This window comes from Corvus cornix, chromosome 5, assembly GCF_000738735.6.
Source record: "Corvus cornix cornix isolate S_Up_H32 chromosome 5, ASM73873v5, whole genome shotgun sequence".
Taxonomy (NCBI): domain Eukaryota; kingdom Metazoa; phylum Chordata; class Aves; order Passeriformes; family Corvidae; genus Corvus; species Corvus cornix.
In genome coordinates, this window is record NC_046335.1 from 2,434,956 (window position 1) to 2,452,120 (window position 17,165).

General features: G+C 44.5%; 1 protein-coding gene across 1 annotated transcript; it reads left to right on the forward strand.

Annotated features, from left to right (window-relative positions):
• The first annotated feature begins 1,310 nt into the window (after nucleotides 1–1,310).
• Nucleotides 1,311–15,885, forward strand: STYX (serine/threonine/tyrosine interacting protein). The gene is made up of 11 exons (XM_039552743.1): nucleotides 1,311–1,562; nucleotides 10,370–10,402; nucleotides 11,217–11,270; nucleotides 11,986–12,083; nucleotides 12,501–12,561; nucleotides 13,325–13,361; nucleotides 13,868–13,907; nucleotides 13,989–14,039; nucleotides 14,514–14,586; nucleotides 15,094–15,187; nucleotides 15,375–15,885. Exons 1-11 carry the CDS (start codon nucleotides 1,506–1,508, stop codon nucleotides 15,446–15,448), a joined length of 672 nt encoding a protein of 223 aa, XP_039408677.1. The 5' UTR covers nucleotides 1,311–1,505; the 3' UTR covers nucleotides 15,449–15,885.
• The last annotated feature ends 1,280 nt before the right edge of the window (nucleotides 15,886–17,165 follow it).

The following is a 17,165-nucleotide window of genomic DNA, read 5'->3' on the forward strand; positions in this document are numbered from 1 at the left end:
GCACTACAGTGGTGTGAACAGCGAGCTGAGCCTTTGGCTGAGGGAGTGGTTGCTGAAACGTGATTGTTGAAGGTTTCTCGAAGTTTTATTTAGTAAAAAGAGCAGAAAGGTGCATTAGAAATAAAAACTGAGACTAAAATTCCAGGGCTAGTATTTCCAAAAGGAGACTTGCAATTTTATTTAAGCAACCAACCCATTAACTTTGCTTGCTTTGACTAAGCTTTCCTCAGAAATTCCAGTGACACCAGTGTAGGTTTTTAGTTCACCAAAAAGCACAGGAATGAAAAACTGCAGCTTAAGTGAAGTCTCATAGAATCATAAAATGGTTTGGGTTGGAAGGGAGCTTAAGGACCATCTCATTCCAACCCCCTGCCATGGGCAGGGACACCTTCCACTATCCTAGGTTGCTCCAAGCCCCATCCAACCTGGCCTTGAACACTTCCAGGGATCCAGGGGCAGCCACAGCTTCTCTGGGCACCCTGTGCCAGGGCCTCAGCACCCTCCCAGGGCAGAATTCCCAGTTCCCAATCTCCCATCCAGCCCTGCCCTCTGGCAGTTTGAAGCCATTCCCTGTGTCCTGTCTCTCTACGCCCTTGTCCAAAGTCCTTCTCCAGCTCTCCTGGAGTTATCAGAGCATGGGACCTCAAAAAGCAATAAAACAGATTCTTGCCCCAGCACTGAGGTGTCTGAGGGCATCACTCACACAAAGAGGAGCTGATTGGAGATCCCAGAGTCATCCCAGGTTGGAAAACACCTCCGGTATCATCGAGTCCAGCCTGTGACCAGTCCCCACCTCGTCCCCCAACCCAGAGCACTGAGGCCACGTCCAGGCGTTCCCTGGACCGGGGATGGGGACTCCACCGCCTCCCTGGGCAGTCCAGAAATGACCCGCTTGGCGTTGCCAGCTAAAACGTGAGGCAGCAGCGTCATTCCCACGGGCGATAGAGCCAAGATGGAAGCGGGCGTGTGAGAAGGAGCCCTGGGGAATGTCAGGGGACGGAGACAGGGAGCGTTAATGGCCGCGCCGTGCCTGGAGCGCGCCCGGCCGGAGGCGCTCCGAGCCGGGCCCTGGTCAGCGTTAACGGGCGAAGCGCCCCTTACTGAAACTTTGGGGTGAATTACTCCGAATTTAGGGGTTGCGAGCGGGCTCATTAAACGAACCGGGGAGATAGCTGCCCGGGAGGAGACAGGAGAGCGCTAAGGGCGGAGCGGGGCGGAGCGGGGCGGGGGCTGGGGGAGCGGGCCCGGGGGCGGGCGGGAGGCTGGGAGGAGGAGGAGGAGGAGGAGGAGAAAGAGGAGGGAAGAGGAGGAGGAGGAGGAGGGAAGAAGAGGCGGCAGCAGCAGCAGCAGCAGCATGGCGGCCGGGCGCGAGCGGCTGAGCGCGCCGCCGCCGCCTCCTCCTTCGCCGCCTCCATCTCCTGCCGCTCCCGAGCTGGAGCCCGCGGCCCCGCTGCCCAAATAGCCGCCCTGCCCCGGGTCCTGCCCCGCCCGGACAGCGCCCGGCCATGGAGCTCGCCAAGCCGGCCTTCCCCGCGCTGCCGCAGGCCAAAGAGGACTCTGAGGTGAGCGGGAGCTCCGGTCCCGGCCCCCCGCACACGCCCGGCCCGCGGCCCCGCCGGGGCTTCCCCTCACAGCCCTGCGGTGCCTCCCGCGCCCCTTCCCGCGGGGCTCCCGCTGGGATCCATCGCAGGCCGCGGGTCCGTGTCCCGCCCTGTGCTGGTGACACCCCCTGCGACCACGGACCGCATCCTCCCTCCCCGGTCGCTGCTGGGCTCTGCTCCCTCCATCGCCCTCGCAGACCCCCGGCCCTCCGGTATCTCCCGTCTCTGGTGCCTCCGGCCTGGAAGCCTCCCACTATCCCAGCTTGCTCCAAGCCCTGTCCAACATGGCCTTGAGCACTTCCAGGGTTGGGGCAGCTACAGCTTCTCCGGGCGATCTTGCCGCCGTCACATTTAGGGAACGGAGCACCTCCCGCTTCATCTCCTTTGGCTTTTGCCCACCCGTAGCAGCCCCCACTCTTTTTTGTATCCCCTTTTCTGCGTTCAGTGTGTCACAGGCTGCGTTATCCGCCCTTTCGCTCCCCCTGCGTGTCCCTCTGCCTTTGTAAGGCCCCCGGCCGTGTCCCTGTGCCGCTGGCTGCCCCTGTGTGAGCAGCCCCAGCAGGGACTACCTTCGTGTGCCTTCCGAGCACTCGGTGCCTTCCACCTCTCCGCTCCTCCACAAACAATCCTGCGCTCGGGTGAGTCCATCGGGGAGGTATTTTCACGGTGTTCCAGAGCCAGGACTTCCCTGCGGACGAGGACAGGTGGCAATGTGTGCTCAGACTGAGCCGTGCGGTGTCACAGGAGCCGGGTCAGCGCGGTGTCTGATTTCTGAACTTGGCTGAACTCCCCGGCGCTGACCCTGGACGCTGCTGATTCGTTTTTGTGTGTCACAAACAGCCGCGAGTGTCCCCCCCCTTTGGTGGCCTCAAATATTTAATGCGAAATGTCACAGCCTGCGTGAGGGAAGCTGAGAGTGTCTGAGCTCTTCAGGCGTCTATAGATTGTCATGCATTTCTAAACATCAGCATTTATTTCTGTTTGAACAGCATTGCTCAGTGCTGTTATGGTGGTAAATTACCCGAAAAATGGGAGTGACTCTTTTTGTTGTTTTTGTTGTCAGGATTTAATACCCCCGTCATTTCAGAGCTCTGGAGGTGTTAGAAGTCATTTAGTTGTTCTCACAAAGTTATAATCACTTTGTATCTCAACACAAATCATCTACCACCCTGTGAGGCTTATAATTTGTTTGTTTTAAAATATCTTTTCTTTCTGGAGAAACCAATTGTGTTATCCACAGTTCTGTCTGAGAATGGTTAACTAAATTAGCCTGGGTGGCTTTTCATCTAAAATGGGTAAGGAGGAATGTGGGGTTAAAGTAAAAATAAAAGCAGAGCTCGCTGCCAGTCTAACAACTCTTAACTGATGAAAACTGAGATTATAATACAGTGTCTTTCAGAGTAGCTTTTATTTTTGGCTTTTTTTGTGATCTGTCTCTAAATAATGTGATGTGTAGTGTGTTAGAACTTCACATAGTGGGGATTTTCAAGAACTGATTCTAAAAACTAAGAATTCCTTTCAGCATACTACTTTTGTGTTTGACTTGATCTAAATACAAGATCATGTAAATAAATTCCAAGCTCTGAATACAAGGTAATAAATAGTTGAAGTGGAGGAAACAGAAAAGCGAAAGCCAGTGGTGAATGTTAAAGTTCTTGTGGAGGTAAATTGTTAAAAGCAAAGTGTGAGAGACTTAAGCCCAGTCCTTAAGACAGTGCTTTGGAGAAGCAAACTGAGGAAACTAAAGTCATTCTGCCCACAAAATGCAGATTTTCCTGGAAAGCAGAAGATCATCTCTTATCCATTGCAGCAAGGAGGCTCTTTAATGAGGAATGATCCCTAATATTTCAGGAAGCTGATGATGGGTGGTTTAATGCTGGCTTGGCAGATTTTTTTCAAAATACTGGGAATGGGAGGAGGGAGAACTTGGGGAATCCCTGGCTGACTTCCTGCTGCTCAAAAGTGCAGCTTTGCCTCTTCTTTAACTCAATCCAGCTGCCACCCCCAGCTCCCTTCTCCCAGCTGACACTCGTAGCCATGTGACAGCTTTATTAATAATAATAATAATTAAAAATAAAGCCACATCACTGGTTGGCTGCACAACATCACATTCCTTCCTGGCACATGCAAAAGTGTTGAGGGGAGAGAGCAGCCTGGATTGACTGGGGCAGGCTGCAGGGATGTGCTCTGGATAAATAGGTCACTTTTCCAGCCTGGATGTTGTTTGCCCTGTCCCTAATCCATATAGTGGTGTTAGGGATTGCTGGATTTTTAAACCTCTTGGCTGGTGGTACTTTTGGGAGCTTGGGAAATGCCGGAAAACCTGGAACTCATCATTCTGGCAAAGCTTTGCTGGTTTATACTGGGAACGTCTGTGAACCGTGTGTTCTTTTATAGGCTGGTGATAGTGAATATCTCTGGTTTATGAGTAATAGTGATTATATGTGATGTGGAACCATTTCTGAGCTTAGATATTTATGGGTTTTTTCCTAAAATCAGCGCATTTTCCGAGGTCAGGCCTCAAACTTTCTTAAATTTTAGAAGTTCTGTGTTACTGGGGGGAAAAATATGGCTAAAAACCCAGTAAAAAGGGTCAGGTTAATAACAATTAGTACATGTTGGCTTATTAGTACTGAGACATCTTAGTACTTCTGGAAAGAAGGTCAGTAAGGACTGGAATAATTGAAGGAATTTAATAGAAATTATTTTCCCATTAAATTTTAAACAAAAAAAGAACTAGGATATATATAATGAGAACGCAACAATAATTACGAGTTTATTTCTTTGTTAAAGCATATTTGCTTGCAATCAGGCTGAGCAAGCCAAGTGTTCGTGATGTATTTAGAATTTTTTTAGGACTCTCCATGGGTTTTGTAATTAAATTAGCAGCGTATTGACTAAGCAGACATATTTGCCTTTTTATTATGCATAAAAGCTGAGTTCTTTTTAGCACATGGGGATTTTTTTTTAAGAAAAGAAATTTACATTTTTGACAGCTATATTTAGTCTGAAATGCTAATGTATTTCTGACTGCTTTTTTTAACTATGAAGTGATGCAGTCTGTCTAAAGGTGGAACAAATCTATCAAACTTTTTTTACTCTCACTTTTGATAGGAAACACAAATAACCCCCTTAAAACACAGCTTTTCCCTTCCTCTGCAGACTCTTTAAAATAAGTAGGAAGCCTGTATCATTAGAATTCTTTTACCTGCCCACGTAATAGAGCCCAAAAAATGGAGAACAAACGCTGTGTTGTGCTGGGAAATGTAAATCAGGTGACAGATTTTGATCACAACTCTGTGGGATACTATCAGACTGCTTTGCATAAATCAGAAAAGTGCTCTGTGGCAGCTGAAGTTGAGCAGTCTGTCAGCCCTGATTAACTTGTGCCTCCCATCCAGGGAAAGCCCGGTGGGATCCACACAGGCACAGCAGAGCAGTTTGTAGAATTTGGGAATTAAGGTGTGTTTGGGGATTTTCATCTAAATGAGGATTGTCTCAGTATAGCCCAACTCATGAACTGACTAAAGGAGGGGTGTGAAAAAGTCCATTCTTGTACTGTTACAACCAGTTCTGATAATCCATATGAGTGTGGCACTCCTGGCACTTGGCTCTGTGCTTCCTGTAAGCTGAAGGATTCTGCCTCCCCTGCTTTATTTCCAATTTTATTGGAATAAAATTATATGAGAAGAGTTTTTATCAGTGCTGCTGATCCTGTGTGCTGATGGTGTTTAACCAGGTGTCTTCGGGACCAGTGTTAGAGAGTGGGGCAAATAAGAATTGTTCTGTTTCTACTTTCCATTTCTACTTTTCCTTTAGTTTTACCTTTTATCCTTTTCTGTGGCTTGTGTTTCTCTCTGCTAAAATAACCTTTCTTTCCCTGTTGTCCACTTCTTCCTTCCTCCGTGTGCTCTGTCGTTCCCACCTGCTGTTACTGCTCTTCTCCACCTTCCTGCTTTTGTATTCCTTTGTCTTTTCAATAGCAAAAATGTCTCTGGTGAGGCCTTCCCATTGTCTCAGTGCTCTTGACAAATACACAGAATTCCCTGTAAAACTGGTTCCATCCCTGTATCGTTTCCTGAGTGTGGTGGCCATGGGATGAAACAGCTGTGCAGGGGTGGGAATGTCACCTCACCCTTTCTCCAGCCTCTTTCAGCAGCCCTCAGCCACTTTTGGGGTAGCAGCACTGTCCAAACCTTCCCTAAGGTTGTTAGTGCCATGCCCATGCCTTGAGGGGACGAAAGGATTTGGTCTAATTTTGTAAATTTAATAGACTTGCACCAGGATTTCTGTGTGGGGAAAAATATATTTAAGCCACACTGGTCAGGCAGTTGCACTAAATGATAGCTATAGGTCCCTTCCAGCTGAAATAATACTATTTGTATAAAAACTCCCGTATTTTTAATGTAACTGTCCAAGAGCACAAAGCATGACTGAAACTGAAGACACAACCTTTCACTTCATTCCTGTTTGTAGCTAATTTTGAGGCTCTTGAGTACCACGTTTCACGGTGATAGATGTGACAGGTTTCAGTGATACTCAAATATTTTCCTTGAATATTCTTTCAGTACCTCGTTTAGTTTGTCTGCTTTCTTATTAAAAGATGGCAACTGAGCGTGCTCTGCTACTGCTTTACTATTTCAAGTTTTCTTCTGCAGTTGTTCCATTTTACAAATTGATTTCGATTTTTGTGGGGGTCTTTAATGATAACATCCCTCTCCTCCACTTGGTTGGGCTGTATAAAATATGTAAAATGCTTTCAAACCCAAGGTGTGATCTCATTTCATGGTGTAAATGACACTTAGGGCTGCCTGGGAATTAAGCATAAAGCCTTTGTGTCGAGGTCATTGTTGTGGGATCAGGATGCAGCCCCAGTCCAAGCTGCAGCCTGGGCAGGGGGATGACAGTGCTGCTGGCAGTTGATGTAATCCTGCCCTCTGAGTGCTCTCATACAACACTGTCAGGCTGTAATTTTAATTTCCTGTGCAGGGGTTAAAGGCAGAACCAGGAGATCGCTTGGCCAGAGCAGGTGCAGGAGCTGGAGCAGGTCAGAGCCCCTGGCTGGCGCTGCCGTAACAGTTTCTGTTGCTCCAGCTTCACAACTTGTGGGAGAACCTTGTAGCAGGTTTGGAGGAGAGACTTGGAGTGTTACAGCCTCACTAGACAGGGAAACAGCTTCAGGCAAGCGGGTTCTGACAGCCCTGGGTTTTTGAGGTGCACAATCCATCATGTGGGAGTCCTGCTGTGATGAATTGTGATGGGAAGAGAAATCTGTGTGGAGAGGAAAGTGATGCTATAAATCAACAGCAAAGGAGCTGTCTGGGAGTTGGGAAAGGGTTGGACACCTGGAGTGGACAGGGAGGTTTTACTGAGAGCTGTGGGCAGCTTTTCCAAAGGATTTGAGTGATGGTCTGGGAAATAGGAGGAGTCATTGCAGGGGTGGGTGATGCTGAGCAGGTGAGAGGCAGCAGTGAAATCTAGAAAAGACTTCCTGATGTCTGATTCCTGAACTACTGATTCGATTTCTTTTCCTGGTGGTTTTTTCAGCACCTCTGAGAGAGCTTCTCCCTTCACCTGGGCCAGCGTGTGGTTTACAGGCTTTACTAATTATAAGGCAGCAGGAATTTAACCATGATAACTGGGACTGCCTTTCAGCCAGAGCTGAGCTTTGACAAAGACTGGGGATGTCCCTTTTTATGTGTGAAAATCAGATGGGTCTGCAGGCTTCAGCTCTCAGTGAGGGACCAGTTAAGCCACGTCACGTGGATCCATTTCAGTGCATTCCTTCTGGAGAGGCATATGCAGGTTGGGTGCTGTGTTTAAAAACCACACTCTCTGCTTTGGTACAGAGGCTCAATGTCAGGGCTGCTAAACTAATGAAAAAAAAAAATCATAATATGATTTTTTTTAGATTAAGTCCTAGCCAAGGTCACTCTTACAGAAAAAAGCCCACATGTCACTTTTTGCCATTAAACTGTTCTAAGGAAGAACAGGTGTATCCCTGGCAAAAGACGGACAAAATTACCCAAACTGTTGGCAGAGCTGCTCTTGGTGTCGTTTGGATATTGGATACCAAGAAGCTCTTTGTAGTGTGGACAAGCCTTACCTGTTAATTCATAGCTTCCATCTATTTCAGCTGGAGATGGGATGGGGAAGGGAGGGATTTGGAATGTGCTTTATTCCCCCTTCTGCTTGTTTAGGGAGATGTGTCAGAGGGGAGTGGCTCATCTTTAAAACTTTGGTGGTTTGGAGGTTATTTTTTGCACTTCCATCTCTTTAGTGTCTTGCAAATACTGATGTGTGAGACTTCCAGTGAGTTGTCGCTTGTTCTGGAGAACCTCCCAAATCCTTGGCAGCAAGGAATGCTGTTCTTCCTTCCACCTCTGGCATCACCCTTTGTTTTCTTAGCAAAATTCTTGCATTTGGTCTGATCAAAAGAGAAGCTTTCCGTTGTTATTTGTCTGCTGGGTGCTCCAGACAGTGTGGAAAACCTGGCTGATGAATGAATTCCTTAAATGGAACCTGTGCTTGAGTTCAGTCTCCATTAATAGATTGGGTTTTTTACATAACTTTGCATAACATTTGAATAATCTGGCATTGTTGGTTTGAAAAGCCTTGAAGGGCTGTCAGCAATCACCAAAATCACTCTTTCAGTAGTTTGTGTACTCATCTCAGATTAAATGTTTTCCTTAAACACTGTCTTTCAGAGAGTTATTTTGCAGACTAAATCCCGTTGGAAACTGTATCTTTTTTGCTTCCTGAAGGGCACTGAAGACCAGTGTCTGGGGCCTGTGGTGACATTTTGTTTCTTGTTCAGAACATCTGTGCTGTCTTTTGGGATTTGATTCCCTTTGGACTTGCATTGCTCAATTCTTACCCAGTTTACAGCTGTTGGGACTAAAAAATTCCTGCCTCTGATGCATTGGAAATGAATATTTGCAATGTGGTGTTAGCCAAAATAGTGATGAATTTGTGTTTTCATTGTGCTCCAGATTAAGACTTTTAAATTCTACAAACAGAGTAATAAACCCACTGAAGTGCTTGTATATTCCTGGAGTGCAGCTTAAGCTTTTCAGAGTTTATTGCTCTTAGGGTTGGTTTTAAACTTGGACAAACCTGGGGTTTTCTGGCCTTTGGAGGAGTGAATGATGCTTTTGTGTACAGAGCAAGCCAGCAGGGTTGTGCTGAACCCTCTCAGGTCAGCCTTCAAAGGATACAGTTCTGTAAATACCATCTTTTTGTCACAGCATTTCTCCTTTCAGCTTCAGGAGTTTATTATTCCAGCTGGAACATGCAGAAGTAATTCAGCTCCTTGTGTGTCTTCTGCAAAGCCCATTTCAGTGCATTTTATTTCCCTGTTTGTGCTGCCACTTTAGGTGGTATCCAAAGGGTTGTCTGGAGTGGCTTAATGTTTGTTTGCTTTCTTTTCCGGAATAACTTCCCTGATACTAAAATCCTTCCTAATCCCCCTACTAAGAGCTGGAAAATCCTCCCTGTGCACTGTGGGGGTGTCTGAGGGAAGCACAGGATTTTTATTGTGTCAGTAAAAAGAGGTTTAATGTGAAATTGCTGCTACTGGGACAAGTGTAGGTGCTCAGGTGGACAGTGCTGCAATTTCCTGCTGTATTCCAGACCTCTCCTCCCAGCTGGAATATTTAAAGTTTAACTTCCCCATACTTCTGAGGACATCAGAACACAGGGGAAGTTTTTCCTTAGCTGCTGGTGTGTGTGTGTGAATCAAACAACAGAGTTATGTAAATAAATGGATGCAGTCTATTGGATATATTTGACTAGTCCCTTTTTGTTAATTTTTTTTACCTCCAGATGGTAACTGGGATCTCAGCTCCAACTCCTTCATGTGTGAGGGTCAAGGAATGAGTAAGAGCCTGTTAATAGAGGCCAGTGGGAGTTGTAGGGAAGGAAAGACAGGAATAGTCTCTGCCTGAGCAGTTTTCTGTTCAGCTTTGGCAGAGCTGCAGAATGGAGCAAAGGATGGAAATGTTGATCCTGGCATTTGCTCTGGGCAGTTCTGGTGGTAAATGGACAGCTGGGAATGGGAGGTGAACCTTCCCAGTCCTGACGGTCTGGGATTCTGTGGAAGGGGGTGTTGGGCTGTAAATGACCAGCAGGATCATGGACACAGGTGTTTATTTACAGTGTGAGGAGCCTTCCCAGTTTACTGTAGGGTGGGGAATAGTGGAGACTCGCTGTAATGGCTTGCTGTGGTCGTGGAGAGCACAGATTTCTGGAACTGTTCAAGCTGAATCCGGAATATTCCCAGTCAAAGTGCATTAGGTGAGGCAGTGTGGATTTTAAGGGAGTTACCTGCTCCACTTGTTATCTTCTGTTTTTTCAGTGGCTGCGGGAATGCACCAGCCAAAAGAATTCTTTTCCTTCTCTGACTAGTACAGGATGTTCTAAAGCTGTTTCCCTTTCTCTTTTTTCCCCCTCCTCACTTCAGAGGGAAGTTTCTAAGCAGAAAGCTGAGGTGTGGATGTACAGCTGATAAGGATCTTTTCCAGCCTTAAGGATTCTTTGTAGAATATCTGAGGTTTCTTCACATTAACTTTCCAAATAGTGTTCCTTGCACTTGGGTGGTGCTGGCATCCGTGTGGAAAGGTAGCAGGGACGTGCCTGGTGTGCAGCAGGGAGCTTGTACAGAGCATAGAGGGTGGTTGTTCTCTATAAAATGCACGTACAGATCTCTGCCTGAATGTTTTTCTCTGTTGTATATATAATTATTTTTAATTTTTATGGTTTTTTTTAAGGATTGGACCTATCCCATGAGGAGAGAGATGCAGGTAGGATACTTTTATTTACTGTTTGAGGCAAAACCCATGGAGCATTTAATGAGGAGAAAAAAGAGCAGGTATCAAAATCAGTCTTTACCTGTAAAGTGTCAAGCAGCACCATGGCTGACAGAATTAATTAGTTAATTAAGGTGAGGATTTGCCAGCTTGGAATACAGGTGTGTTTGCATCTCTGCTGTGCTAAAACAGCAATCTCCCAAATATTACATTTTTGTCTTTCTGAATGTTTTTAGATGATTACTAAAAATGTATCAGAGCTTTGCCTTCTGCCTTAAACTTGGGAGTGTTTTCCAGTAGGATGGACAATTAAAATTTTCCTACCATGGTGTCAGTCAAATCTTTGCTCAAGATAAGATCTACACACCTGCATATCTTTATTGTGGGGAGATGAATGGTTAAAAACTGATATTTTCCCACTGCTAGGCCAAAGCTAGAGAATTTCCCTGTGTGCATCTCTTTCCGTGAGAGCAATTTGGAGTTAATTACAAGACAGGGTTATAAAGCAAGTTAAGAGTTCCCTTCACTTGATCTGGGGCTGGGTGAGATGCAGGAATCAACCTGGAACTCAGTCCAAATCAAGCACTTTGTTCCTGGTCCAAAACAAGATCTCCTGCACCAAGATCATGTTTCTTTTATCCTGCTAAACCATTTTTTTTCCCTTGTCCTGCTATAAATGACATTGATTACACATCTCAGTCATGTGTAAATTATTTGTGTCCATGGCTGTGGTCTGAGGTGAGTGAAATGTGGTATTTCAAATCATTTTGAGTTGGTATTAAATGTCTGTTTTTCTTCTGCCTCCTAGGAAATCTTACCTGGGTTATTTTTAGGCCCATATTCTTCAGCTATGAAAAGCAAGGTATGATTTTCAGAATATTCTCTCACAGGGAAGCTTTGCTGTGGTGATTTGATTTGTTACTGTGGAGATCTGCTCGAGTGTATCTATGGAGGTGTAAATTTGGTTGCCGTTCTGAACTGGAACGTGAAAAATGCCAGAGTGGAAGGAATATGTGGTGCATTTGTGGGATGGTCTGAGCTATTTGTATTAAAATTGAATCTTAAATATAATTTTTCTTAGAAAATGTAAACTATTTGAGACACTTTAGCAATTCCTATTTCCTTTGCTGAAGGGTTGCAATACAAAAAGAGCTGGCAACTCGCACACAGACGTTAAAACAAGGAAAATTAAACCTACAATAAAGTCAAACACTGCTAAGGCACAGCTTGGCTCTGCAAATTTGCCTCATGGTTTAAAGGATCTTCTTTTCATGGTCTGATTCTAGCAAGAATCCAATGCTGGCTGCAAATTCCTCCCTCATGGAGGGACTTGCAATTTCAGGCAAAGTGAAAGGTGGGCAGAGACAAACAAATTCATTGAATGTCTTCCTTTTTTGTCATTGTTAGGAATTTTTTCTTTTTGAAATACGGCATTTTCACACTCTGAATTCTAGAAAACCAGCTCAGATTTTCCTTGATATAGCCCTAGTTTGTATCTAAGTATAGTTTTTCTTTTTATTACTGTGTAATAGACGAATCTGCAATTTAAAAAAGGTATTTTTTCTCTTTCTCCACAGCTACCTATACTCCAGAAACATGGAATAACCCATGTAATATGCATACGGCAAAACATTGAAGCAAATTTTATTAAACCAAACTTCCAACAGTTATTTAGGTGAGAAATGATCAAGATTCTTTTGTGTCTGTGTTCTTCCCGAGTATTTTCACGTTGTCAGAACTGTTTGAAAAACGTGCTGAGGTGCAGAAAGACTTTAAATCCAAACCATGAATTTTATTCATCCTGAACTCTGGCCGAGTCTGCAGATTAGAATTATCCATAGTTTGCAGTAACTGTCTTCAGTGTTGGGTGATTTCTGAGAGGGAAAATCTGTCAGGAGATGTTGGAGGAGATTCCTCACTCCCTTCCTCACAGATTGAAGTTCTGGAGTTTAGAGCAGGAATTAAAGCTGGGGGGTTGTGCTGGGTTCCTCCTGCAGGTGTGAGTGCAGGGGAGGGGTTGTAGCAGCTCTGTGTGTCCCAGTAGTAGCAACTCAGTGGTGTTGTGTTCTCACAGGAACTGTTTTCGTTGCAGGTATTTAGTCTTGGATATTGCAGATAATCCAGTGGAGAATATAATCCGATTTTTCCCTATGGTGAGTGTGTGGATTGGGAATGGAGTTGCCCAGGAGTTTTCTGAACGAACAGATACCAGTTTCACATTTGGGATACTCAGCCTGAGGCACCTGGAAGTGCTACCAGCTCTTGACCTTATTATTGATACTTTAATAAGTGTAATTAACTCCTTTTTATAAGTATGGAAACAGGTGGAGTTGTAAGAGCTGCTTCTTGTTATGGTATCAAAAAAAAAAAAAAGAAAATTTAAAAAGACTGGCACAGAACAGAGAGATTTGGTCATGGGGGAATTTTGGGGACCTTGACCTGGGGGAAATTTCTACTTGAGCCCAAGAGTATTTATGTTTCTTGTATCAAATTCTAAACCAAATTCAAAGTAGTAAGTAAGTTTTACAGTGTCTTAAAACATGTTTACAGCAGAGGAATTAAAAAGTAACTTGTAAATTAAACAGTGCCCATTATAGAACAAACCCTTGGTTTGAGCTGTGGGTTTGTATCTTTAGTTTAGTTTAGTTTGCAGCTGAGCAAAAGCATTTTGTTCCTTCTTCCACCAAAAAACCCAGCGGTGCCTTCACACTGTATTTGCACTGACAGTTTTAGGAATAGTTTAAAAAGTACAAAAGAAATACAAATGTCCAGTTGGAGTGAGGTTTAAGTCTGCATAAAGGTGCTTTATTGTCACTGTAAATAAAGACTGATATAAAAATTATACCCAATTTAGGTGGTACTGCCGCTTAAAATAATCCGGAAGTTTGAGACTTAAAATTTTTTTTTTCTTTTCAGACTAAAGAATTTATTGATGGAAGTTTACAAAGTGGAGGTAAAACTCTATTAACTTTTCCTTCATTTATTAAAGTGTTGTTAAAGCTTTAAAACTAACTTAGGGGTATGTAAATATGAGCTTTTCTTAAATTGAGGGGTTTCTTATGCTTGATTTGAACTGTATTAGACAAATTCAGAGCAAAGTGTTCTTTCCTTTTGCCTCTAACTGGAAAATGAACCTCTGGGGTTTGGGGTTTTTTCACTTGAAACACAGCTGTGTTCTGTGCATGAAATTTCCTTGTCCCCTCTCTAATGTAGGACCTGAAATCTGCACTGTGGTCATTCTGGCACTCAGAATCCTCCCTGGAGCAGGAATCCCAGTTCCTGTATCCCAGTGGACAGAGTGTAGTTAGAAATTCAGGCTGAAGGAAGACAAAACCTGTTTTTCTTGGATGTGCCTTGCTGCTGCCCAGTTCTTTGAAATGTGGTTTTTCCTTGTTATGGAGAATTTTATTCAATTTATACAAATATGGTTGATTTGGGTTTTTTTTTTTCCCTTCTCAGGAAAAGTTCTTGTCCATGGAAACGCAGGGATTTCTAGAAGGTAGGAAATAATCCATCCTGATATAAATATTTTTAAACAATTGAAATCTAATTTACTAATTTTTATTTGGTTTTTTTCCAGTGCTGCCTTAGTTATTGCATACATAATGGAAACATTTGGGGTGAAGTACAGGTAAGAAGAGGTATTCAGGTTTTAATTGAGGTGGTGTGAGGTGAATAATTATTTTGGAGGGAACAGAAACAGTTGTGTTTTCACTCAGTCTCAGCAGGTAACAACTGCCTTACCTAAGACTTCACCAGGGGCTGATTATTCCATTTCACTTCACTGCAGATGTGTTTACATCTCTTTTTTTTTAAGAATTAGGCACCTGCTGCTGAGAGAAGCAAGGCACCAGCCTCCATCCATGGATAAAACCGTGGGAGAGGCCCCAGAGGCTGTTCCAAGCCTGTGTTGAACTGGAAAGTGAGCTGAGCACTGGGGTGGGCAAACAGAATTGTACAGCTGCCTCTTCCTGCTTTGGGCAAGCAATTTCAGTTGTGCAGACCAGTTCTGGTCAGAGCTTAGGGGTTCTGTAGTTTTGAAAAACTGATAATCTGAAGGACAACTCCATTTTTCACTGAGGTGTTTTCTCCTTCTCTTTTTAAGGGATGCATTTACTTATGTCCAAGAAAGAAGATTCTGTATTAATCCTAATGCTGGATTTGTCCATCAACTTCAGGTGACTTTTTTTATTCCTGATCAGAACTGAAAAGCCATTTAATGACTCATCTTCCTGCCAAACAGACATTTCTACTTAGACTGAACATATACTACACAAATACCCTTCAAGGAAATGTCAGGAGCTGTAGTGAAGCTTTGGGAGGAAGATGAGTGGGCACCTCACTTCCTTACACCTAAGCTTTGGACAAAGCAAATCCAGGAATGGAGGAGAAATAAAAATCCTGGTTTGTGCAGTGATTCAGAGGCTCTGAAATGTCTTGGTTGGTGCTGAGGGAGCTGCAAAGGGAATGTTGGTTGTTCCTTAAAGCCGTTTCTTTAGTCATCCTTGAACTTCTCTTTTCCTCTGACTTTCCTGATGGTTTTTGTCATTCACATCAAAGCAACAAAGAATTCTCCTCCTCCCAAATCTGTGCCTTACTGTGAGATGCTCTCTGAATTGGTCCTGCTCATCCTCACAAAGCTTTATGCCAAAGTAATTGCAATAAACATTTTTGGACCTTTCCAGGAATATGAAGCCATCTATCTAGCAAAATTAACCATCCAGATGATGTCACCTCTGCAGCTGGAGAGATCCCTCTCAGTCCCACCTGGCAGCACAGGTGAGAAGCTTCTCCTGCTGGGGGTGCCAGGTGCTTTTTACACTCCCCACATAAACCTTTAGCAGCAGAATCCCAAACTCTTGGGAAGGGGGATTGCTTTTGGTGTGCAAGCCGAGTTTAAACTTCGATGTGGAGTGCTTAAATGTCCTGGTTTCCTGTGGCTGAAGTTGCCTCTTGCCTCCTGCAGGAAGTTTGAAGCGGATGCACGAGGAGGATGAAGACCTCGGCACCATGCAGGTGGCAGCAGCACAGAATGGGTGATGGCTGAGGACAAGCACTGGTTGTAGTGAGAATTCCTGCTGAGAAAGGTGAAGAAAACTAGGGAAAACAAAACAAGAATTAATGCAAAACAATGAACACACATAGCTTCTTTTCAATTACATGTTGCTTTCAGGTGTAAATCTGCCTCTGCAACACACTAAGCATCATTTTTAAGATGTTGGACTTCTTGAATGAATAGATGGCACTGATTGTTTTACTCCTTTTTTACACTTTACAGTTTTATTCTAAACCAAGATTTTTGGACTTGCAAAGAGGTATTATTGCAATAATGCACTTTTCATACTTGAAATTTCTTTATTTGTATGATATAAAGTTATTACTTTAAACAAAATGCAAGCGGGGGGGATTTGTTTATAAAGTTATTTGTGTAATTTATAACAAGAGACTTTAGTAAAGAAAAAGTTTGCTAAAATTCACCTTGTTCTCAGTATATATTGTGGCAGAAATGTGCTTTAGAAACATAAACATAAAGGTTAATTCAAGTTGAACAATCTAGAACAGTGCATCCTCAAACTGGTTTTCAAGTAGTTGCTGTTGCAAGGCAGCAGTTGCATCATTTGAGGTAAAAGTTGGATTTGTCTTTGAAAACTGAGGCCTAGAGCACTGTCCATAATGGGATCAAGACTTAAAGGATTCACCTCAGGTCTTGTAAAACATGAGACTCAGCTGAGGAAACACTTCTTGGTGCTTTAAGGTTTTCAGATTGGGAATTCTCAGGGTGCTTTGTGCAGCTGTAACTCTCCTGTCTCAGCAGCACAGAGGTTGTGCAAGCACAGTCCTGGTTCTGCCTCTGCTTTATTTCCCAATGTTTGTTGTGTAAAAGCCAGGAATGGAATGATGGCTCCTTGGGGGCACTGTGGTCACTGAGCAAAGCTGGTAGAAAAACTTGTGTATTTGGGGCTTGGTATCCAGAGCTTGGTAACCAGACTGTGTTTTACCAGGGAAAAAATGGCCTCGGGATTTGGGGATCAGAGCATCCAGCTGTCCCCCTGCACTTGGATACACTTTGTGTGGATGGCCACTTGTCCTGTGTCCCCTCAGAAGGGACAGCCTGTGCTGGGGGGATCCCTGAGAGCAGAGCTCTGGGAAGTTGAAGGCAGGCATCTGAACAGGGCAGCTGTTCAGTGAGGATCTCTTTTGCCTGGCCTTGCATCTCCTGGGAAGGTCTGCGGAGGGATGATCCCTCGGGAGCATGTGGAGCTCTTGGCCTCTGTCAGGGCCTGTGCAGGGAGTCAGAACCTGGTTTGGAAATCCATGTCTGGGTTAGAGCTGCTCTGGAACAGATGGGGGTGATAGCTGAGGAGGAAACCTCCTTCAGGGAGTCAAGGCTGGTAGTTGAGCCAGGACACAGGGTGAGGGGGTGAGGCTTTCCAGGGCTTTCCAGCCTCATAACCTCTGCTCCCATGGAATGTGAAGGCCTTGGAGTGCTGAACCAGGGTTCAGCAGCACGTTCCTGTTCCTGCTGATAGCCTCGGCCACCTACAACAATGATGGAACAGTGTAATTCCTTCAGGGGGAAAAAGATCTGCAATAACTAGTGTGATGCTTTAGTTAGGAACTTTTCAGCTGGAAAAAAGGAAGTGATTTATCTCCTGGAGAACTGCATTGTGTCAGTGTCCAGCTGCCTGGCTCGGGGGGCAGTGCTGGTTTTGCAGTTGTAGAGGGTTTGTTCCTGCTCTGAACTGACTCTCCATAA